General features: G+C 47.0%; 1 protein-coding gene across 1 annotated transcript; it reads left to right on the top strand.

Annotated features, from left to right (window-relative positions):
• The first annotated feature begins 9,353 nt into the window (after nucleotides 1–9,353).
• ADRB1 (adrenoceptor beta 1) lies at nucleotides 9,354–13,366 on the top strand. Its single transcript, XM_070432222.1, has one exon. The coding sequence runs from the start codon at nucleotides 9,601–9,603 to the stop codon at nucleotides 10,993–10,995; it is 1,395 nt and encodes a 464-aa protein (XP_070288323.1). The 5' UTR covers nucleotides 9,354–9,600; the 3' UTR covers nucleotides 10,996–13,366.
• The last annotated feature ends 5,478 nt before the right edge of the window (nucleotides 13,367–18,844 follow it).

Here is an 18,844-nt window from a genome sequence, read left to right as displayed (position 1 = left end):
TTAAATAAAATCCCCAAGGTTGTCACAACTTTTGGGTCTTAGATTCTCAGTAAGAGTGAAATCGTTTTTCCAGTTACAGATTTAAAAAACAACAATGAAACAAAACAAAAATACTTCATTGCTTGGCTTTTCTTTGGTGTCCTTTTGTCTTCAGAGTTAGATTTATGTGGCACTTTTGGAAAAGCACACAGAAATATACTAACAGTGAAAATTTCATTTGTGTAGATAAATATGATTATTCTCCTAGCTCTATTATATTTTAATAAATTAAAAAACACAAATGAACAATACATGATATAATCTCTTCACTTGTTTAGAGCTATTGACTTAAAAAAAATTACTCCAGAGGAGAAGACAAAAATCACCAGAGTCAAGCATGAGAAGGACTCAGTGTGCCTTTACTGGTCTGACGATGGAGAAGGCCATGCGAGAAAGAATGCAGGAGGCATTTGCAGAGAGTGGCCTCTGGTGACAGGCAGCACAAGAAGCAGGGAGGGACCACAGTCCTACAACCAGAGCAAACACATTCTGCCAAGAACTATGGTGAGCTTGGAAGAAGAACCTGAGCATGCGACAAAAATGCAACCTGGATGTCACCCTCACCAGAGAACCCAACCTCTCCAGCCTTCTCATCTACAGAACTGTCAGATAACACACAAATGTTACCGCAGGTCAGGAAAAGCCACGGATCCAGGCAGGCGGATTGGTGTGGAAGGCGGGGTGGTGAAGGCCTAAGAGCCTTCCCTCTCACTGATCCCCAAATGGATTTGGTCTCTTCCCCACGGGCCAGCCAGGAGAACACTGTATTTAGAATTGCCAGCCCTTATCTTCATTGGACACTAAAGCCACTGCCCCAACTACACTTGATAACTTGACTCCAGGAACTCTCCTTCAGTGCTCCCAAGCCCACCCCCAAACCGGGATCAGGGTGGGATTCCAGCGTCTGTGGAGACCAGATGGCCTCGGGCTCCTCTGGGGGGAAGGTGAGACCTGTAGGTCCCCCTCTGTCCTGCCAGAGGCCACCTGAGGACGGGCTTGGTGGGAGCAGGCTCCTTGTCTTCTGCTCCTTGGGGAAAGTTGGTCACGAGTTCTGGAGAACCGCACATCCGGTGGGAATGTTCACACCTGCGTGCTGAGGAGCATCTCTTTGATGTTGATCTCATGGAACTTTCAGGGGTTTCAAAGGACCGAAAGCCGCAGCTGTCTTTGGGGGGCCCGTTTGGAAGATGTGAAAACAAAGAGCTGTGAGGTCGGCTGGAGAAGACAGCCCAGAAGAGAGAGAGACAGGAGAGAGCAGAGAATGACAAAGGAGAAGGGAGAAAGCAGGGGATGGAAGGGAGGGGAGCTGGGTGGCCACCTCGATGGTTTCAGTGGGTGGGTCCGGGGACCACAGCTCCTCACCCTGAGTCCTCCTACCCTTCACTGCTCTGCCCCAAAACACGTTTCTATGGAAATTGCAAAGCATAGGCAGGCTTTTGCTCCTCTAGTTTCCTTTCCCAGGAAGGGATTGAGGGGGGCTATGTTGGTCTCCAAGCGAGTGGAAGCCATGTCTGCAGCCTCCTCCGCTCCCTTTGAGACCACCGGGGGGTTGAGCAGCGCACGGAAGCTTTGGGCATATGTAACTTTATGCTAAATTTATACCAAATGGAAAATAATTTTTTTCTACCTGTGATCTTTTCCAAGTTCATCATTTGTATTTTGAATTTAAATTAGTACGTAGCCCCACGTATCAACTAAAAATTCTGGGTTTTGTGTGATGTGTCAAAATGTCTTCTACTGTACAACTCTAAATGTTTTCCTCGAGGCAGTTTTGGAGCAAGAAATTGGATCTTTATTCCCTTTTTAAATGAGCTGAACAGATGAGCTAATAAACTCGCAGATCCTCTCCGCCTCAGAGATCAGTGCCGGTTAGAGAGGGTTACTTTACTCTCCCCAGGAGGGTCCTCAGTCATTGGAAAACATCACGGGTGTAACTTAGACAAAATCAGTTTTCATCACCCCCCAAAAAATACATAAATTACTCCATGACCCGTCCGAGCCCCCAGATATATCATTCAATTAAGTGATGCCGACGAGCGGTGGTAGGTGGGCCGAAACCTGGGAAGGATGCAGGTTGTGGTTAATTAAAGATCAGCTCGGGAGGCAGGGGAGGCAAGAACTCCCTTTCCTTGAAAACTTAAGCACGTCTCTCCTCTTCTGCTTTGGTTTCTCCATATTAAAATGAGAAGTAAAACAAAAGAAAACAAAACCCCCAACCATTTCTTCAGCAGCGTGAAACGTGATTTATGCTTAGAAAAAGTCTGCAGAGGAGGTCGCTGCCCCCTGAGCATGTAATTAAGGGACAACGCTGTGAAAACAGGAAGCCATCATAGCGTAAAGGTCTCCGGCAGGTTTTATTCACGGAGCTGCAACGCTGAGACATTATGGAAAATAAGTGTGGTGTCAACGGCCTGATATTTATTTTCAAAGCGAGAAGGCTGACCACACTGGTGATCAAAACCAAAGCGGCGGCGGCGCCCTCTCCATGGTGTCTTCAGACTCTGCCCTGCCAAGGCCCCTGTTCACGGGGTGGGTCTGGATGAGCTTTCACACAGTCGGTAAGTGAGACGTTAACAACAGTGACATCTACGCAATACAAAGAAGCGGGAGAACATGGGAGGAGATACCTGTGTCATCTGCTCCAAGGAATGAGTGCAAAGAGAGAACTGTAAATGGTTTGTTTTCTCCCAGAGGCGGAGCAGACAGCCAGCTTCCCCCCGCACCGCCCCCCCCCCCCCGGCCCACCCCCCTTCCCTCTGGCAGTTCCACCCAGAGGGACGGCCCAGGTGCCACCTTCCACGGAGCAATGGAACACACATGTCTGACTTTACTGTGGAGAACCCACTGAGCACAGGCTTGTGAGTGGTGCGTCTGTTGCCCAGGAATGTATGAAGTGCCAAGTGCATGGCCAGAATAAATGGGAGCTAAACATGTTTAAAATGTATCATTCCCACCCTTCAGGAACTCAAAACAAGGGCCAGAGGGATTCTTGCAGCTACACACTCCTTAGCTTGTTACAACATAATTGTTTTATCTGGAACACAGTAAAATTGTTCAAATAAAACCTAGGGTTTTCAATTAGCACAGCTTGTTGTCATTACAAGCTCTGGACTAGAGCAAATGAAGGCCAACTCTTCGCCGAATGCTTTTCATGGGTAGTAGTAATACTCCTTTAAAAATATATATATATATATGTATATATACATATACATACACACACACACATACACATATGATTGATTTCAGAAAGGAAGGGAGAGGGAGAGAGAGATAGAAACATCAATGAAGAGAGAGAAACATCAATAAGCTGCCTCCTGCATGCCCCCTGCTGGAGATGAAGCCCGAAACCCAGGCATGTGCCCTGACCAGGAATCGAACTGTGACCTCCTGGTTCATAGGTCGATGCTCAACCAGTGAGCCACACTGGCCAGGCGTGATAATACTCCTATTGCCACTAGCACTTTAAGGTAAGATTCAGCTGGTGATCAATCGATTTGTATTCATACAACTGAATAAGAACAGACTTTTTAAAAATTGGCTTCACCCCTTTTTTTTTTAACTGACTAGTCATGGCACGAAACAGTTGACTTGAGGAAAACAATTCTTTATCTGCTGCTATTATTTCACCACTGAAATACTTTAAAGAAACTTATTTATTTCAAAGAATCATGTAAACAAATACATTTTTTTTTTTTTTTAAGAACAGGGTACATAGTTAGGAAGGATGCCATTAAGGAGAGGGAGGACTTTCTTAAAAAGAAGATTTGCCGAAAGTCAAAGCTTTTAAAAACAGTTCACTGTTACCCAGCCTCTGAGTCATAGTAGTATCTTGTGTAAGAAAGAAAGGAGCCAAACTGATTAAAGAGAAGCTTATTAACGTGAATGGAGTCCTCACGCAGGCCAATCCTGACGCCTTGCCTGGTGTGAAATGTCATGGTGATTAAAGACAGCGGTCGATGCATTACACGTATATGGTGCTATTGAGGATTCAAGAAGCTTCCGCACACACTGTCACATTTCATTCCGGCAAAACCCTGTGAAGGAACGAATATCCATTCTCAAGGTGAAGCCACCGCTGAAGGTCAAATGGAAAGTGACAAAGCCAGGACACACACCTTGATCTTCTGCCTCTCGGGTCTGAACACTTCCCAATATATCCCGATTTTGAAAAATATTATTATTGGCTCTAGCATTGTTCAGTGTGCTCGTGAGACATGCCAGAAAGAGGAGGAGGCGGCAGCAAAGAGGGAGGAAGTGAATGGGAGAGAGGAGAGCTTTTGAATTTTCCAAATAGTCCACACTTTGCTGTGATTACACCACTGTCCTCTGTGCTCGTTCTTATCGGAACAGAGGGAGTTGCTTGTCCCTGTGGAAACTGTGGCTGCAAAACCAGTCTATGACCTTAAGGGCCAGCCACAGGAGCAGGCTGTTCTGTGGTTACTTAGCTCCGAGTGGCTGTTTCAGCAGTAGTTTTGCTTTATATGAAATGTTGTGCATTTTTACTCAGAAACAGCCTCCTGAGCTCTCTTAAATCCTACCACTTATTGTCAGCCGCAAGGCAAATTTTGCTGACTTACTGATTTGGTACATTGCTTGGGGCTGTCCTTGGAAATCCCCCCCAGATTTCCTTTGGCCTACTTTCCCATAGTTGTCCAGGTAGGCTAACCCTTATTTTTATCTCATTTTCTAGCCAAGCCAACTCAAGAATGGAAATGTCTTCACCAAGTTCATGGCCTACAACCATAGGTGGGTTGGATGTCTATAACCCACTGCTGTGCAGACCTTTAATTTAATCTAGAAATTGAACCAGATTCAAGTCATCAGCCGAATCTCCCAGGGCAGAAATGTCTGGGTATATAGTGTCATAAAGGAAGGCTTAAAAACATATGCCATTGGTGGAGGGGTCAATGGAGACAAAGAAGGGGACATCTGTAATACTTTTAATAATAAAGATAAATATGTCTTAAAAGAACCAATTTTGCCATCTGCCTAACTGATGTAAACAACAGTTAAGTTCCTACAGCATATTTCTGGTCACAAACATATCACCAAACTTTTAAATAAAGACCCAAAATACGTTTAATCGTAAACAATGAAACAAATGTGAGCTATACATATATTTAATTGATTAACAGGGAAAAGAGGTCATTCGCCTAGAATATTTGTGAAGATCAGGTAGTGGTTTTTACAGATGTGGATGTGCCTGGCCCCTCTGGAACACCTATGCCCTACTTTATTCATTACTGAGTAGGTATGATATACATTTGTTTACCTCATGAGCCTATCTTGCATTTGTAAGTTATTTTGAAATGCTTATATAAAAACTAGAGGCCTGGTGCACAAAAATTTGTGCACTGGGGGGCGGGGTCCCTCAGCCCGGCCTGCCCCCTCTCACAGTCCGGGAGCCCTCAGGGGATGTCCTACTGACAGCTTAAGCCCAAGTCTGGCCTCCCTCTGCGGGAGGTGACCAGACCGATCAGGGGAAGGCACTGCCCCCATCACCCCACCGCTGCTGCTGTCACTGCCAGCCTCTGGCCCTCCTGGGCCCTCGCAGCTGCTGCAGCTTTGTCTGGAAGGACATCCGGAAGACATTGGGTCTAACCAGTCTAATTAGTATATTACCCTTTTATTAATATAGATATTGACTAGGCTATAGGAATATGAGTTAGTACTGTAAATTCTAAGCATGAGGGAAGATTATAACTCCAAAACCACTCAATCATTACTCATACTGGTAAATATGAGAATATTATAATGTTGAACAATTAATATATATATGAATCAAAGCTTAATTTTAATTAATATTAAGCAACTACTAGTAAACAGGAGAGGTATAAAAATGTATAGGCCAATCCTGGCTCTCACTGAGCTTACAATTCATATAAGAAGAAAAGAGAAACACATATAAAAATTAAATAGCAATATGAGAGATGTCAAAAGGCAAAATACTGTTCGTTGACACATGAAATGCGATGAGCAGAGTAAATACTATAGGTAGAGGAAGGAGAAATCATTTCTAGAAGCGGTGGGCAGAGATGACTGTGAGATGAAAAAAGGTATCAGCCAGATATCGAAGGCTGAATCCACTGGGACAGAGATGAAGGAGGGGATTCTTGGTGGAAGGAACTCAAGGGAAGTACAGATACCAAAAAAAAAAAAAAAGCTTACATCCAGAAAAGGAAAGAAAAGAGAACTGTTAGAGTGGCAGGGAGTTCCAGTACAAGGTAGTTCGGGGAAGGCTACTTGGAAATGGACTGTGAAGGGCTTTGGATGCCAAATTGAGGAGTTAAGGTTTCTGAGCAGACAAGCATCTTGGTCATAGCAGCATTTTGGAAATACTAATTTGGCTATGGTATGCCGAATCAAGTAGAGCAGAGAGGACTGGAGGCCGGGAGATAACAGAAAACCCATGCCATGTTCAGGTGTGAAATGATGGTAGTGGGATGGGAAAGGTAGAGGGGGGTGGGGGGCAGGAAATACTGAGGGAGAAGCCCACCAGCTCCCAAAGGTGCCGATTAGCATTTATCGCTGGAGCTTACGGTTATTTTCTCAAATACTTTCAAAACTGTGGGTTCTTACGGTATTGGCATCCAGGCTTCTGCACTGAAGTGATTCATTTTAACAGCTGTAAGTGGGAATGGGGAAATGGAGGAACTGTTCATTTTGAACTTGCAACATATAATGCCTATACAAGCGGATATAGTGAACCTTTTCTTCTTGATCTTGTCTAAAGATAAAAAGTGTTAGCTGAAAAGTGCTTCCTCTCCCCCTCCCCCCCAAAAAATGCCATGAAATGTAGGAATTTTAAAGGAGATCTGAGAACAATTTATTTGGAGAGAAATCTAACGTTAGTCACTGAAGGAAAGCCCCAAGAATCTTGAGCGCCCTTTATGCCTGCAGCCCTCTGGTGGAACTCCTATTACAATACCCTTCTGGTTTTGATTTCCATTTAATGAGTTTATTCTCCAGAAATTCAGAGAAGCTTGGCCTCTCCCTCTCTCTCTCTCAATGAGCGGTGGAAATTTTTCTGGAGAGTTTTTCCACAGTTCAAATATCATGCCCCCATACATTTACACAAATAAATGTATACATGATGTGTATAAATACATACATATTGATACATACGCTACAGTTACTGGCACCCAGGCTTATGCAATGAACGCCCACAAGCCAGTTCCGGCCTTATCGCTGACAGAAAACTGCAGTCCCTTCGCCCTTCTGGGACACTTAAACTTGGCACAGGCTCTTCCAGTAACACTACTTGTCAGAAAGATGGCGCTGGATAGAATGCCTCCTCCCTGCATTCCCTACACCTCACCCCACAGCAGGGGGACATCAAATTCAACATCAAATTCCCTTGGCTATTTTGAGACTGCCCCTTCAAGGGGGTGGAGTGGGGACAGAAAGAAGCCGGAAGGGAAGACAGGTTTGCGGTGACGTGGGTAACTTAAGATTCTCCAAAGCTTACACTGAAGGCAGGGGGCAGGCCCTGGCCCTGGCCCTCCTTTCCTTGCTCATCCTAACCTCTCCAAGTTGTCACAGTAAGCTGACAACTCCCAGGACAGGAGTGAATAAACAAATGAACCACCCACCAGCCCCCCCCCCCCCCCTTGTTAAACTCCAATGATCAAGCTTGGCCCTAAGGCAAATTTACATACTTGGATTTAAGTAAGAGAAGGGGGTTAAAACTGCTTGTCTTTATGACTGAATACGCATTGCTTTTAGCCCTTGACTTGGGTGGCTGTGGAAGTTAGTCTCTCTGCCAGGTAGAATGGTCCAGTTGCTAGAAAGATGTGTGAGAGATACAGAATATTCTCACGAACCCTTACATGGGTTATTTATTAGAAGTTGTTTCCTTCTCGAGGATTTAATTAAAGGCGTTTTCTTTTCAAAGCTGACCTGGGGAACTTACTATGGCTTAATCTGAAGGCGGGCTGTGTGTTCCTGGCGACTTATTCTGTCCTTTCGTCCCCACATATAATCCACAGGCAGCTGGGCACAAGGCTCACGAATTTCAAACCGATTCATTTGCCAACTCAAAAACCACGGCTCTAATCTCAACTGCTATCTGCTTTTAATCCTCCTGGGTATTTACATGTTTTCTTCTCTCCTCCCTCCCAACACTAATCCTAGAGTTTTGAGAATCTGGGGACTTGGGCAAAGGAGAAAACAACCAAGAAATCTGAAATCTCAGTTCATTACCTCAACCAAAACCCAACAGAGCCTTTTTGTTTGTATTGGCCCAACTCAAACGATCAGATCAGGTGAATCATAAAGCACAAAATACAGGTGTCCTTACTGGCTGTGAAAAGTCCACAGTGTAATTAAGTGTGCTCTCTCTTGGTGGCGGTGTCATTTACTCTACGCTTAAACGTTTGCGCTTCCTTAAGCCACTGTCTTTGTCGTGCAGGCACACACGGTTGCATCATACTCAGATTAGCCAGCTGGGCCTGGGGAGTGTGTGTTTTTCCTACCGGTCCTCAGCGTTAGCTGTCAGATGCGCTAGCCCTTGCCTTCCTTGCCGCATCTACCGCACTGGCACGCAAGCTCCTGGCGAGAACGGCGCCCAGAGAGCATTCCTGACAGATGCGCGGTTCGCTTTCGCCAGGCGCTCGGCTGGAAAGTTTCCTCTAACCGCGAACACCCGCGTTCTATCCCCGGAGCTGGCAGGGCGCAGGCTGACGGCCCCGCTAGAAGGGAAAGGGTTTTACACTCACTCCGCTAGGCTGCCCGACCTGAGGAACAATCTCTCCGCCAAACTCCTCCAACCCCCGCGCACAGGCTGTCCAACGCTCTCTGGGCTCAGAGAACGCCCAGGTCCCCTCTCCGCGGAAGGGAGCGCGGGCTTGCCGGCTGGCGATCTGGGCACTGGAGGTGACGGGGAGCCGGGGGAGCGGGGGCGCAGGAGGGAGCCAAACGCAGGAGGCAAAAGAAGCGCAGGAGAGAGTGGGGGCCCCAGGAGCGGGCAGGGGCGCGGGTGAGAGCCAGACGCCGACGCAGGGAGCTTGGGGAAACGGGACCCCGGAACCGGCGGTGCAGAAAGGGGTGCGCTCCCAGGCACCGGCGGGCGCCCGGGAGGCGCTGGCTGGGAGATCTGCCGCGGACTCCCCAGAGCCTCTGAGCTGTGGGTGCGAGGAGGCTGCGGGGAGTTGGGGCGGGGGTGGGAGGGGGGGGACAGTGAGGGGCGTGCCTTTGCCCGGATTGGCTGCCGGAGTCTGACGCGAGGCTCCGGAGGTTGGCTTGGGGGAGTGGGAGCGGGGTGGGGTGGGTGTTGGGTGCCTGGGCTGCGGGCTCGGCGCGCTCAGAAACATGCTGAGGTCCCGGCGGCTGTTCCAGCAGCGGCAGCGGCTCCAGCAGCGGAGGCGGCGGCGGCGGCGGCGGAGACAGCGTGAAGCTCCGGCGGGGAAGGCGCCCGGCGCCCATGCCTCCGGCTCCGCGCCGCGGCTGCCCTGACCTGGCCGCGACCTCCCTCGGCGGGCCCAGCCACCCGGACCTCTGGGGTGTTCCCCAAACACGGCCCAACCCCGCCACACCCCCCGCCCCCGGCCTCCGCAGCTCGGCATGGGCGCGGGGGCGCTCGCCCTGGGCGCCTCGGAGCCCTGCAACCTGTCATCCGCCGCGCCTCTCCCCGACGGCGCGGCCACCGCAGCGAGACTGCTGGTGCCCGCGTCGCCGCCCGCCTCGCTGCTGCCCCCGGCCAGCGAGGGCCCCGCGCCGCTGTCGCAGCAGTGGACGGCCGGCATGGGCCTGCTGATGGCGCTCATCGTGCTGCTCATCGTGGCGGGCAACGTGCTGGTGATCGTGGCCATCGCCAAGACGCCGCGGCTGCAGACGCTCACCAACCTCTTCATCATCTCCCTGGCCAGCGCCGACCTGGTCATGGGGCTGCTGGTGGTGCCCTTCGGGGCCACGATCGTGGTGTGGGGCCGGTGGGAGTACGGCTCCTTCTTCTGCGAGCTCTGGACCTCGGTGGACGTGCTGTGTGTGACGGCCAGCATCGAGACCCTGTGCGTCATCGCCCTGGACCGCTACCTCGCCATCACCTCGCCCTTCCGCTACCAGAGCTTGCTGACCCGCGCGCGGGCGCGGGCCCTCGTGTGCACCGTGTGGGCCATCTCGGCCCTGGTGTCCTTCCTGCCCATCCTCATGCACTGGTGGCGGGCCGAGGGCGACGAGGCGCGCCGCTGCTACAACGACCCCAAGTGCTGCGACTTCGTCACGAACCGGGCCTACGCCATCGCCTCGTCCGTGGTCTCCTTCTACCTGCCCCTGTGCATCATGGCTTTCGTGTACCTGCGGGTGTTCCGCGAGGCCCAGAAGCAGGTGAAGAAGATCGACAGCTGCGAGCGCCGCTTCCTCGGCGGCCCCGCGCGGCCGGCCTCGCCCGCACCCTCCCCGGGGGCCCCGCGCCCCGCCGCCCCGCCGGACCCCGGGCGCACCAGCAAGCGGCGGCCCTCGCGCCTCGTGGCCCTGCGCGAGCAGAAGGCGCTCAAGACGCTGGGCATCATCATGGGCGTGTTCACGCTCTGCTGGCTGCCCTTCTTCCTGGCCAACGTGGTGAAGGCCTTCCACGCCAACCTGGTGCCCCACGGCCTGTTCGTCTTCTTCAACTGGCTGGGCTACGCCAACTCGGCCTTCAACCCCATCATCTACTGCCGCAGCCCCGACTTCCGCAAGGCCTTCCAGCACCTGCTGTGCTGCGCGCGCCGGGCCGCCCGCGGCCGCCACGCCGCCCCCCGCGACCGCTCGCGCGCCTCGGGCTGCCTGGCGGTGGCCGGGCCCACGCCGTCGCCCGGGGCCGCCTCCGACGACGACGAGGAGGACGACGACGTCGGGGCCGCGCCTCCCGGGCGGCTGCTGGAGCCCTGGGCCGGCTGCAACGGCGGGGCGGCGGCGGACAGCGACTCGAGCCTGGACGAGCCGAGCCCCGGCTGCACCTCGGAATCCAAGGTGTAGGGCCCGGCGCCGCCACCCGCCGGGACGCGCGGGCTCTGCGCGCCGGGACGGAGACGGTCCGGGCGCCCCTGAATGGCTTCCCAGGGGAAAGAGATGTGTGTTTACTCAAGACCTGCAGCAGGTGAACTCGAAGCCCACAAACCTCGCCTGAATCATCCAAAACAAACAGGAACGTCACGGACCGTTGCCAGAAAGGGAAGTTTGGGGAGAGGTGGGACAGCGGCTTGCTCAGGGCTCTCGGGTTCTTTCCCCTGTTTGTGTGTGTGCGCGCGCGCAATGCCTCTTTAGATAGTTTTTCCCCGGGTGACACTTGCTGCAGGGGCCGGGCAGGGAAGGAAGAAGCGTGAGGGTATAACCTGTTTAGCAACGTGGCTTCCACCCTCCTTCCCGGGACGGGAGCAGTCAGCGGGGGAGGGGGTGGGGAAGACGGGGAATGGCAGTCTGTCAAGCCGTCTTTCCATTTGCTTTCCAGAGAAATTTCAGTGTAATTCCCGAGGAATGGTTTCTCCTGCTCTGAAAGCAAAGGGAAAGGGTGGATGCAAAAAGTGCGTTTCAAAAAAAAAAAAAAAAAGAAAAGAAAGAAAAAATTGTAAGCTATTCTTGAAACACGCCTCACCTTGCTTTCCTCGTGTAGGGCAAGCCTGCTGTCCCCACGCCCTAGGTGGCCCGGCTGCGGGGTTTCTACCTCACACTGTGCACATTGCACAGCAAGCTAGAAAGACTTGTTTATATTAAACAGCTTATTTATGTATCAATATTAGTTGGAAGGACCAGGCACTGAGCCTCTATGACATGTGACTCTGTCCATTGAAGACAGAACAGAAAAAGAAAAGACAAAAAAAAAAAAAAAAAAAGAGGAAACAATTCAGATTACTGCACATGTGGGTAAAAACAAACAAAAACCAAAAAAAAAGGAGTGGTTCAAAATGCCATTTTTGCACAGTGTTAGAAAGTGTAAAGTCCACAGAGGTGTTACTTGCACAAGAAGAAATTAAATATTTTTTAACGGGGAGGGAGGGCAGATCTTAAAAACTAAACTAAAATTCAAGCTCTACTTCTGTTGGCTATGATTTTATTGAGCTAATGATATATTGGAAAAATACCTTTTTATACTCTTTTATCATGGTACTGTAACTGTATCCATATTATAAATATAAATATCTTGGGGATTTTTCTATTATTTTTTTATGTCCAAGTGCCCACGTGAATCTGCTGGTAAAATTGAGCACTTTCTGTATAAACTCTATTTCCTCTGTGTGTTTTACCAAGTATTTATACGCTGGTGCAACTAACTACTGAGTGAGGAATTGGTCCATGTGCAATAAATACCAATGGAGCACAATGATGGTTATGTGCCGTGTGTCTGTGAGGGGTCCGTGACCAGGGAAAAGACAGTTTGTTTTGTGCAACATATAGGTTTTTCCAGGGAGCTCTTTTCATAGCTTTTCATGACTCGGTAACATAGCGAAATGCCTCTAAACCAAATAAGGCACGCACCTACCCAGACTGCAGACTCACCCTCAATTTCCACAGCTGCTTGAAGGTACGCTAGACTACTTGTAGTATTTTCAAGAGCCCATGGCTGCACCTGACTTAAGAAGTAACATTTGGGATTGTGCGTCTTCTAAAGTGATGGAGCCAGGTTAACTCAGCTGCAACTTGGCACCAAACGGCACAGGAAAGAAGACTAACTCACTGAACAAGCTGCCTGCTTGGAATCCGGTAAGTGGCCTCCATGACTTCTTGTTTCCCATGAGAAAATCCCACAGCCCGCAGATGGTCGGTGTGCGCACATTTCTCCAGTGGCTGTTCAGAATGAAACATGTTCTGGTGGTCAAGCAAAAATGTATACAAGAGCTTTGAAGTAAATATGGTTCTCTCTCGTGTGATTAAAGAGACCACGAGTTCTGGGTGGGCCGGTCCCAGGTAGAAGCAAATGGGAAGTTTTAAAACTTCCTAGCAAAACGATGACAGCCAGGGGAGGGGATCGTTTTCATGAAATCAGTTCCTAAGGAAAGTACAGTGAAATCTGTACCCTGGGATGAATGCGACATTCTCCAGAATAAGTTGGTTTGAGGATGTATGCTTTGTATTTTTTTAAACCAGCGCTTCATTTCAGGACCGTGCAGTAAAGAAAGCAAAGTGAAGAGTAGAACTTTAGGGCTCGTCCTGAGCTTTAACTGTTCTCCGCTAAGGAAAGTGGATTCTGATTGTCCCTTTCTGCAGGGGGGATAGTCTAAAGACCAGGAGACAGCCTTCTGAGAAGGGTCCGCGGTGTGAGTGATTAGAGAGCAGCAGAAGGCTGCATGAACAGTAGCCATTTCAATCCAAGCTGCTATATGTTTAACTCCTTCCTCCAGCAAAAAATAAAGGGGGGCGGGGGTGGAGAAGGGCAAAACTTCTTTAAGAAGACAAAGATAAATACTTAAAGAAACTTATTTTGGAGGATGCAGAATCAATTTCAGCATGAAATCTCACTCTTTCCCCCAGGTACTAAATGCGGTCATATCTACCCTCCCTTCCCCCACCACGAGTATGTAAGATGCCTTTTGTTAGGGGTTTTGTTGCTCTTTATTTTAAACTATACCGCACAATTAATAGATTAAATGTCTAGAGTTTCATCTGAAGAATACTGAAGTACCAGGTGAATGCTTCACTTTCTCCATTTCCTTATTATCTACTTACTTTGCGTAGATTGTCCTTACATTGAAATAAAAAGACGTTTTCCCAGCCCAAAACATACATCAGACCTCAGGTCTTAAAATGATGAAAAGCCCCTTAAACTTTAAACAACAAACAAATATATATATAACTTTATCTAGTAGACAGCTCTGAGCTCTTTCGTAAATGACAAGAAACCACGATAACCTGGGGACCAGTTTACATTTATTTGTAGAAAATAGAAAAAGATTTTTTTGTGCGATTCCCGAGTTCTCTCACTAAGGAATTGAGAGGATTCAAAAGCATACTGTGCCAGTGATTTCCAGCCACCCAGGAAAACTACTTTTTGCTGTTTTTTAAGAAGACAGACGTTGGTTTATAGTAGGAACGTGGGGAGCTGGGCTGCCCATCCCAATCGCTAAAGCAGTGGGAGGAAGAAAGTGCCAATCCTATTTAATCTGGTGAAATAATGCGCAGCAGAAGTGACAGGTGGAGGGCAATGAATAGGCAGAAAATCCACCTGAGCCCCTGGGTTTGCATGTAACAAAGTGACGAAGGTATTAACACTAAAATTAAAACAGTGAACTTCAACATGATCAAGGTTCATTGAATGGCTGCCTTGGAAATGATGTTTCCTTTGCACCCTATAAAGCTCTCTAATGTGTAACAAGGTGAGTCCGGCATCTGTAAATTCTCCCTCCAGGGTAGACATGTATAATTGGTAACATAGACAGCTTCATCCCTTGGTGAACTTGCCTGCATAGAACTTTGCAAATAGAGTTTATTTTTTCAGTCCAAGCTTTCTTTGGAACTGGAATTATTAATAACTTCTAAGTGGCTATTGTGAAAGCTTTCCCTGTCAAGCACATTTTCCTAGCTTATTTTAATTTTGCATTTTGTTGAATGTGCCGACTTCCTCTGGCAACATGTAATATTGCCAGGCGGAAATTCTGCACCCGAAGTCTCAGGATGATATTAACATTTCAGTTTTTTTAGCAAGAGCTTCTAACCGAGGGTCTAAAGGAAAAGTATTCTATTCACTTTTGCTGCCACTTGAGAAAGGCTTAAAAAATATGTTGTTTTTTAACAAAGCTGAACCCATTCATTTTTTGGAAGGGAAAAATAAATAAAAACCTTAGCAGAAATTCAAATTAAACACATTGGCGCAGATCATTTCGTTTTATTTGTACGTTTCTGGCATAATGTGCTGAGAAATACTAATTCTTTTGACTCCCTGCCAATTTGCTACTAATCAAAATGGAGAAGATATGCACTGTTTGGATTATACCTAAAAATAGTTGTGCTCCAGTCACATCAGCAAATGGAATTAAATTAATCTCTCTTTCTTCCCCTTCACACACACCCTCCACATTAAACTTCCATCCAGAATATTGCTCGAGCATCCCCTAATTTGTGATTCAGTATGTCCCAATTTGCATTGCTACATTGCGATGATTTTTAAGCACACTCCCTGGAACTACTTTCTGAGAAATAGCCCTCTCCTGAAATTCCCTATTTTACCCTGTTCTCATTTAAAAAGTCTCTACTAACTAGCCCTTATCATGTCATCAAAGAGGTAGTAATACCATAAATAAATACTCTGTAGTTTAATTTTCCTCATCAATAGTCTTTTTTACCCCCCTTTTGGGGGGGGGAGGGGAGGAGAGAGTTTCTGAATCAGTAAGATTTGGTCACTTGATGGAGAGTGACTAGATTCCCAAGTCCAGTTGCTTTAATAACAGACTGGGAAAACAGCAGCCCCCAAAGAGAAGCTTGTAAGATCTTTGCAGTAATCTCAGCATCACCCAAGAAAGCATTGGAGGTAACTGTCTACATCAGGGGTCCTCAAACTACGGCCCGCGGACCACATGCAAATACAAATATCGTATTTGTTCCCATTTTGTTTTTTTACTTCAAAATAAGATATGTGCAGTGTGCATAGGAATTTGTTCACAGTTTTTTTCTAAACCATAGTCCGGCCCTCCAACGGTCTGAGGGACAGGGAACTGGCCCCCTGTTTAAAAAGTTTGAGGACCCCTGCTCTACATCCATTAAGCCTTGGCCTCCACTTGAATGTTGGGCAAAGGTCTCTCTGAACATATTTGTACCTTCTGTATCTGAAACCAGTTCTTTTGTGTGATATATTTATTTATATATTTTATTTGACTGATTTCAGAGAGAGAATCATTGATTGGCTGCCTCCTGCATTCCCCACACTGGGGATGGAGCCTGTAACCCTGGCATGTGCCCCGACCAGGAATGAACCGTGACCTCCTGGTTCAGAGGTCGATGCTCAATCACAGAGCCACACTGTGGGGCCTGAAACCGGTTCTTGACTTGGACCCACCATGCTCTGTCCTTGAGCACTTCTTCAGTTCTTGAGTGAACTAGAAAACACCCAGAAAAACGTTTGTTGTCTTCATAGCAGCATTAATTTCTCATGAGCGGTTTCCTAAAGCTCTGATTTTCAACAACTCCCAGAGCTTACAATTCCTTCTTCCCTCTCTCCACATTCCCTTGCTCAGAGCTGTTAATTAGCAAGATCTCGCTGCTTCCTTCCTATTTATCACACGAAATTTACCTAGCATGCATTTTAAATGTCTTACGTTTGGATTTCTTCCTGAAATTTTCAATATTGCTCATAATTATGAGTAGAAAAAAATTTTTTAACTCTTGTTTGTACTTTTCCTATAAAAGGTTTTTCACATCGAATTTAATACTTGGGGTGCGGGGCTACCTAAACAGGCTTTATTTTTGTTTCTCTTCATTTTTCAGTTCTTAACTGCATGACCTTGTCAGTCTTTCAGTATCCTGGTTGCAAAGATAAGATTAGCAGTTCCACCTTTAATTACATGTAAATTCATTTTCCTAGTCATTATTAGGCTGATTTGTGGGAATTATGGGTAAAACTCTAGGAGAGCAGAAAACTCGTGCAAGCAGATGGCCCAAAGACAGACAGCTCAGCTCTAAATGTGTTTGCCACTGTGTCCAATGACCTTGGGAAAATCAGTTGGTTTCCCTGCTTTTCAGATTCACTTCCCACAACGCTGGACCAGTAGCCTTTGCAAATCCCTTTGAGATGCTCTGAATGAAGGAGTTTATTGCTTTGCAAAGTCTATCATTTGGGGTACTTCCTCCTTACCTTTTTGCCCCTTTCCTAGCAACTCCACCCACCAAAATCCCTGTTGTTGTTTTTTAAAAGAACAACCCAAAATAGCAAAATATATATAATACTCCATGCATCCAAACAAACAGTCCTCTTTCAGTCCATTTAAAATTCCACAGAAACCACAGCTGAATAAATAAAATAACCTTCTTCCCCAACATCGGATTAAAAGACCTGTTTGCTATGTGCTAAGCAAAAGTGCTTGTTTAATGATTCTTGACCCACAGCCACTTTGAAGTAAGTCAATTTAGAAAGTTACACAACTCTACAATTTTGCATTGATTATGAATGCTAAAAGCAACTATCTAGCTTGTTCTCTTTTTCTTAGAATAGCATTTCAGAGATGAAAAGTGCTGAGGGCGGTGGGAGCTGGTATTTTTTGCTTACCTCTCTTTTGTAGCTTGCAGGGTATTGGGTTTCTTTGTTCCCAACTTAATAAACAGTGACAAATCTGCAGGAACTTTCCTGACGTAAAGTATCTGTTATGTTAACTACTGGAACTCACCTGCAATGATGAGGTCCTTATTTTAAAAATGCTTTTAAACGGTGAACGTTAATAGATGTTCCAATGACATTTTCTACACTCCAGGGATTTTTATAAAGCCATTAAAGTTTATATTTTAGTGTTCCTTGTGCTTAAATGATTCTGTGATCAATTCTGAAATAATGTGGGTTTTGTTTGTTTGTTTGTTTTTTTCTTAAAATAGGCATTCCTGAGTAAGACTGAGTCACTCAGAAAAACTCCAGAATCTTTAGCCTGGCAAGGCTCTTGATACGTCTAGTAAACAATACCCCTATCCTCAAGCAAGGCTATATACCTAGATCAGCGATTTTCAACCTTTATCATCTCATGGCACACATAAGCTAATTACTAAAATTCTGCAGCACACCAAAAAATACGTTTTTTGCCAATTTTGCAAAAAAAATAAAAAGTATTATTTTGCTTCATTCACACCAAACGGCTATTGTTGTGTTGGCTGTTGCCATTTTTTTTTTATTTGACAATTTAGGGAAAAGGAGTCAGTGCCCCTAACTAAATAGTCAGGAATTGCATGGTTTAAAAATTCTTGTGGCACAAAGGCAGGCCTCTTTTGGCACAGCGGTTGAAAATCGCTGACCTAGATCAATGCAGGCCACAGAGACTGACGAGATTCAATATGAGATTTAAAGACCTTGTCCGCCATTGACTAGCTCATCCTATCAGCAAATGTTTCCTTCACTGCTAACCCCAGTTCCTCTTGTTGTTTTGACTTGTTGGGGTGAAACAAATGGCCAGATATTTCTCCAGAAAAATGGGTTTATTGAGGAACAACAACGAATTGCAGTTGGGGACATGTGGTCTAAACCCCACTGAAGTCCAAAGACACAATGGAGAGGATTGTTGCTCTTCTATGGACTTGGGAAGAGATGTTGCAAACAAAGAGTCCATCGGAGGAAACTGTAAGTTGGAAGTATAGTGACTTTTCATTGGCTGAGTTACGGCAGTCTCCCATTGGCCGAACTATTCCTGGCCAAGGAGCAATCCTTCCCCTTGCTGAGATAGTTAAGCAGTGTCACTCCCCATGAGAGGTGCAAGGTGCATCTCTGCCTGTTGGGGTCAGTGGTACGTGTTGAGAGTTCTCTTCTAGCCTCCTGACTCCATTTTAAATGAGGTTTCTGTTTATTAATGTTTACAGACTCACAATTGACCCCAGTGGAATTTGAAAACTGATTATTGACAGGTTGCTCTGTATAAAAACCCTTCTAATGATACATATGAAAAACAGTGACCCCCTCCCCTCCTCAGCTTTGTAGGCACTGATTGCATTTACTCTTATAAACAACTTCAGATCCTTTCATTCTTTCTCTTGTTCAAATGGCAATCATCCCAGTTACAGGAATTCCTCCTCCGGGGAAACTAGAGCACAGTCCAGAGGTAAGTGTGGCTCCTGGCCTGGTGGCATCAACATGTCATCCTTCCTGGAACTGTGCTGCTAATTTTTTTCAATATCTCCGGAGCCACAAAACTCTGAAGATCTGAAA

Source organism: Myotis yumanensis, unplaced genomic scaffold (assembly GCF_028538775.1).
Source record: "Myotis yumanensis isolate MYYU_CA2020_CCGP unplaced genomic scaffold, mMyoYum1.0.hap1 SCAF_13, whole genome shotgun sequence".
Classification (NCBI taxonomy): domain Eukaryota; kingdom Metazoa; phylum Chordata; class Mammalia; order Chiroptera; family Vespertilionidae; genus Myotis; species Myotis yumanensis.
The sequence above is the reverse complement of the archived record's forward strand: the minus strand, read 5'-3'. Positions and strand labels throughout refer to the sequence as shown.

Excerpts from the sequence above, each read along its gene's own strand:
- ADRB1 (XM_070432222.1), top strand. The coding sequence starts at position 9,601 with ATGGGCGCGGGGGCGCTCGCCCTGGGCGCCTCGGAGCCCTGCAACCTG.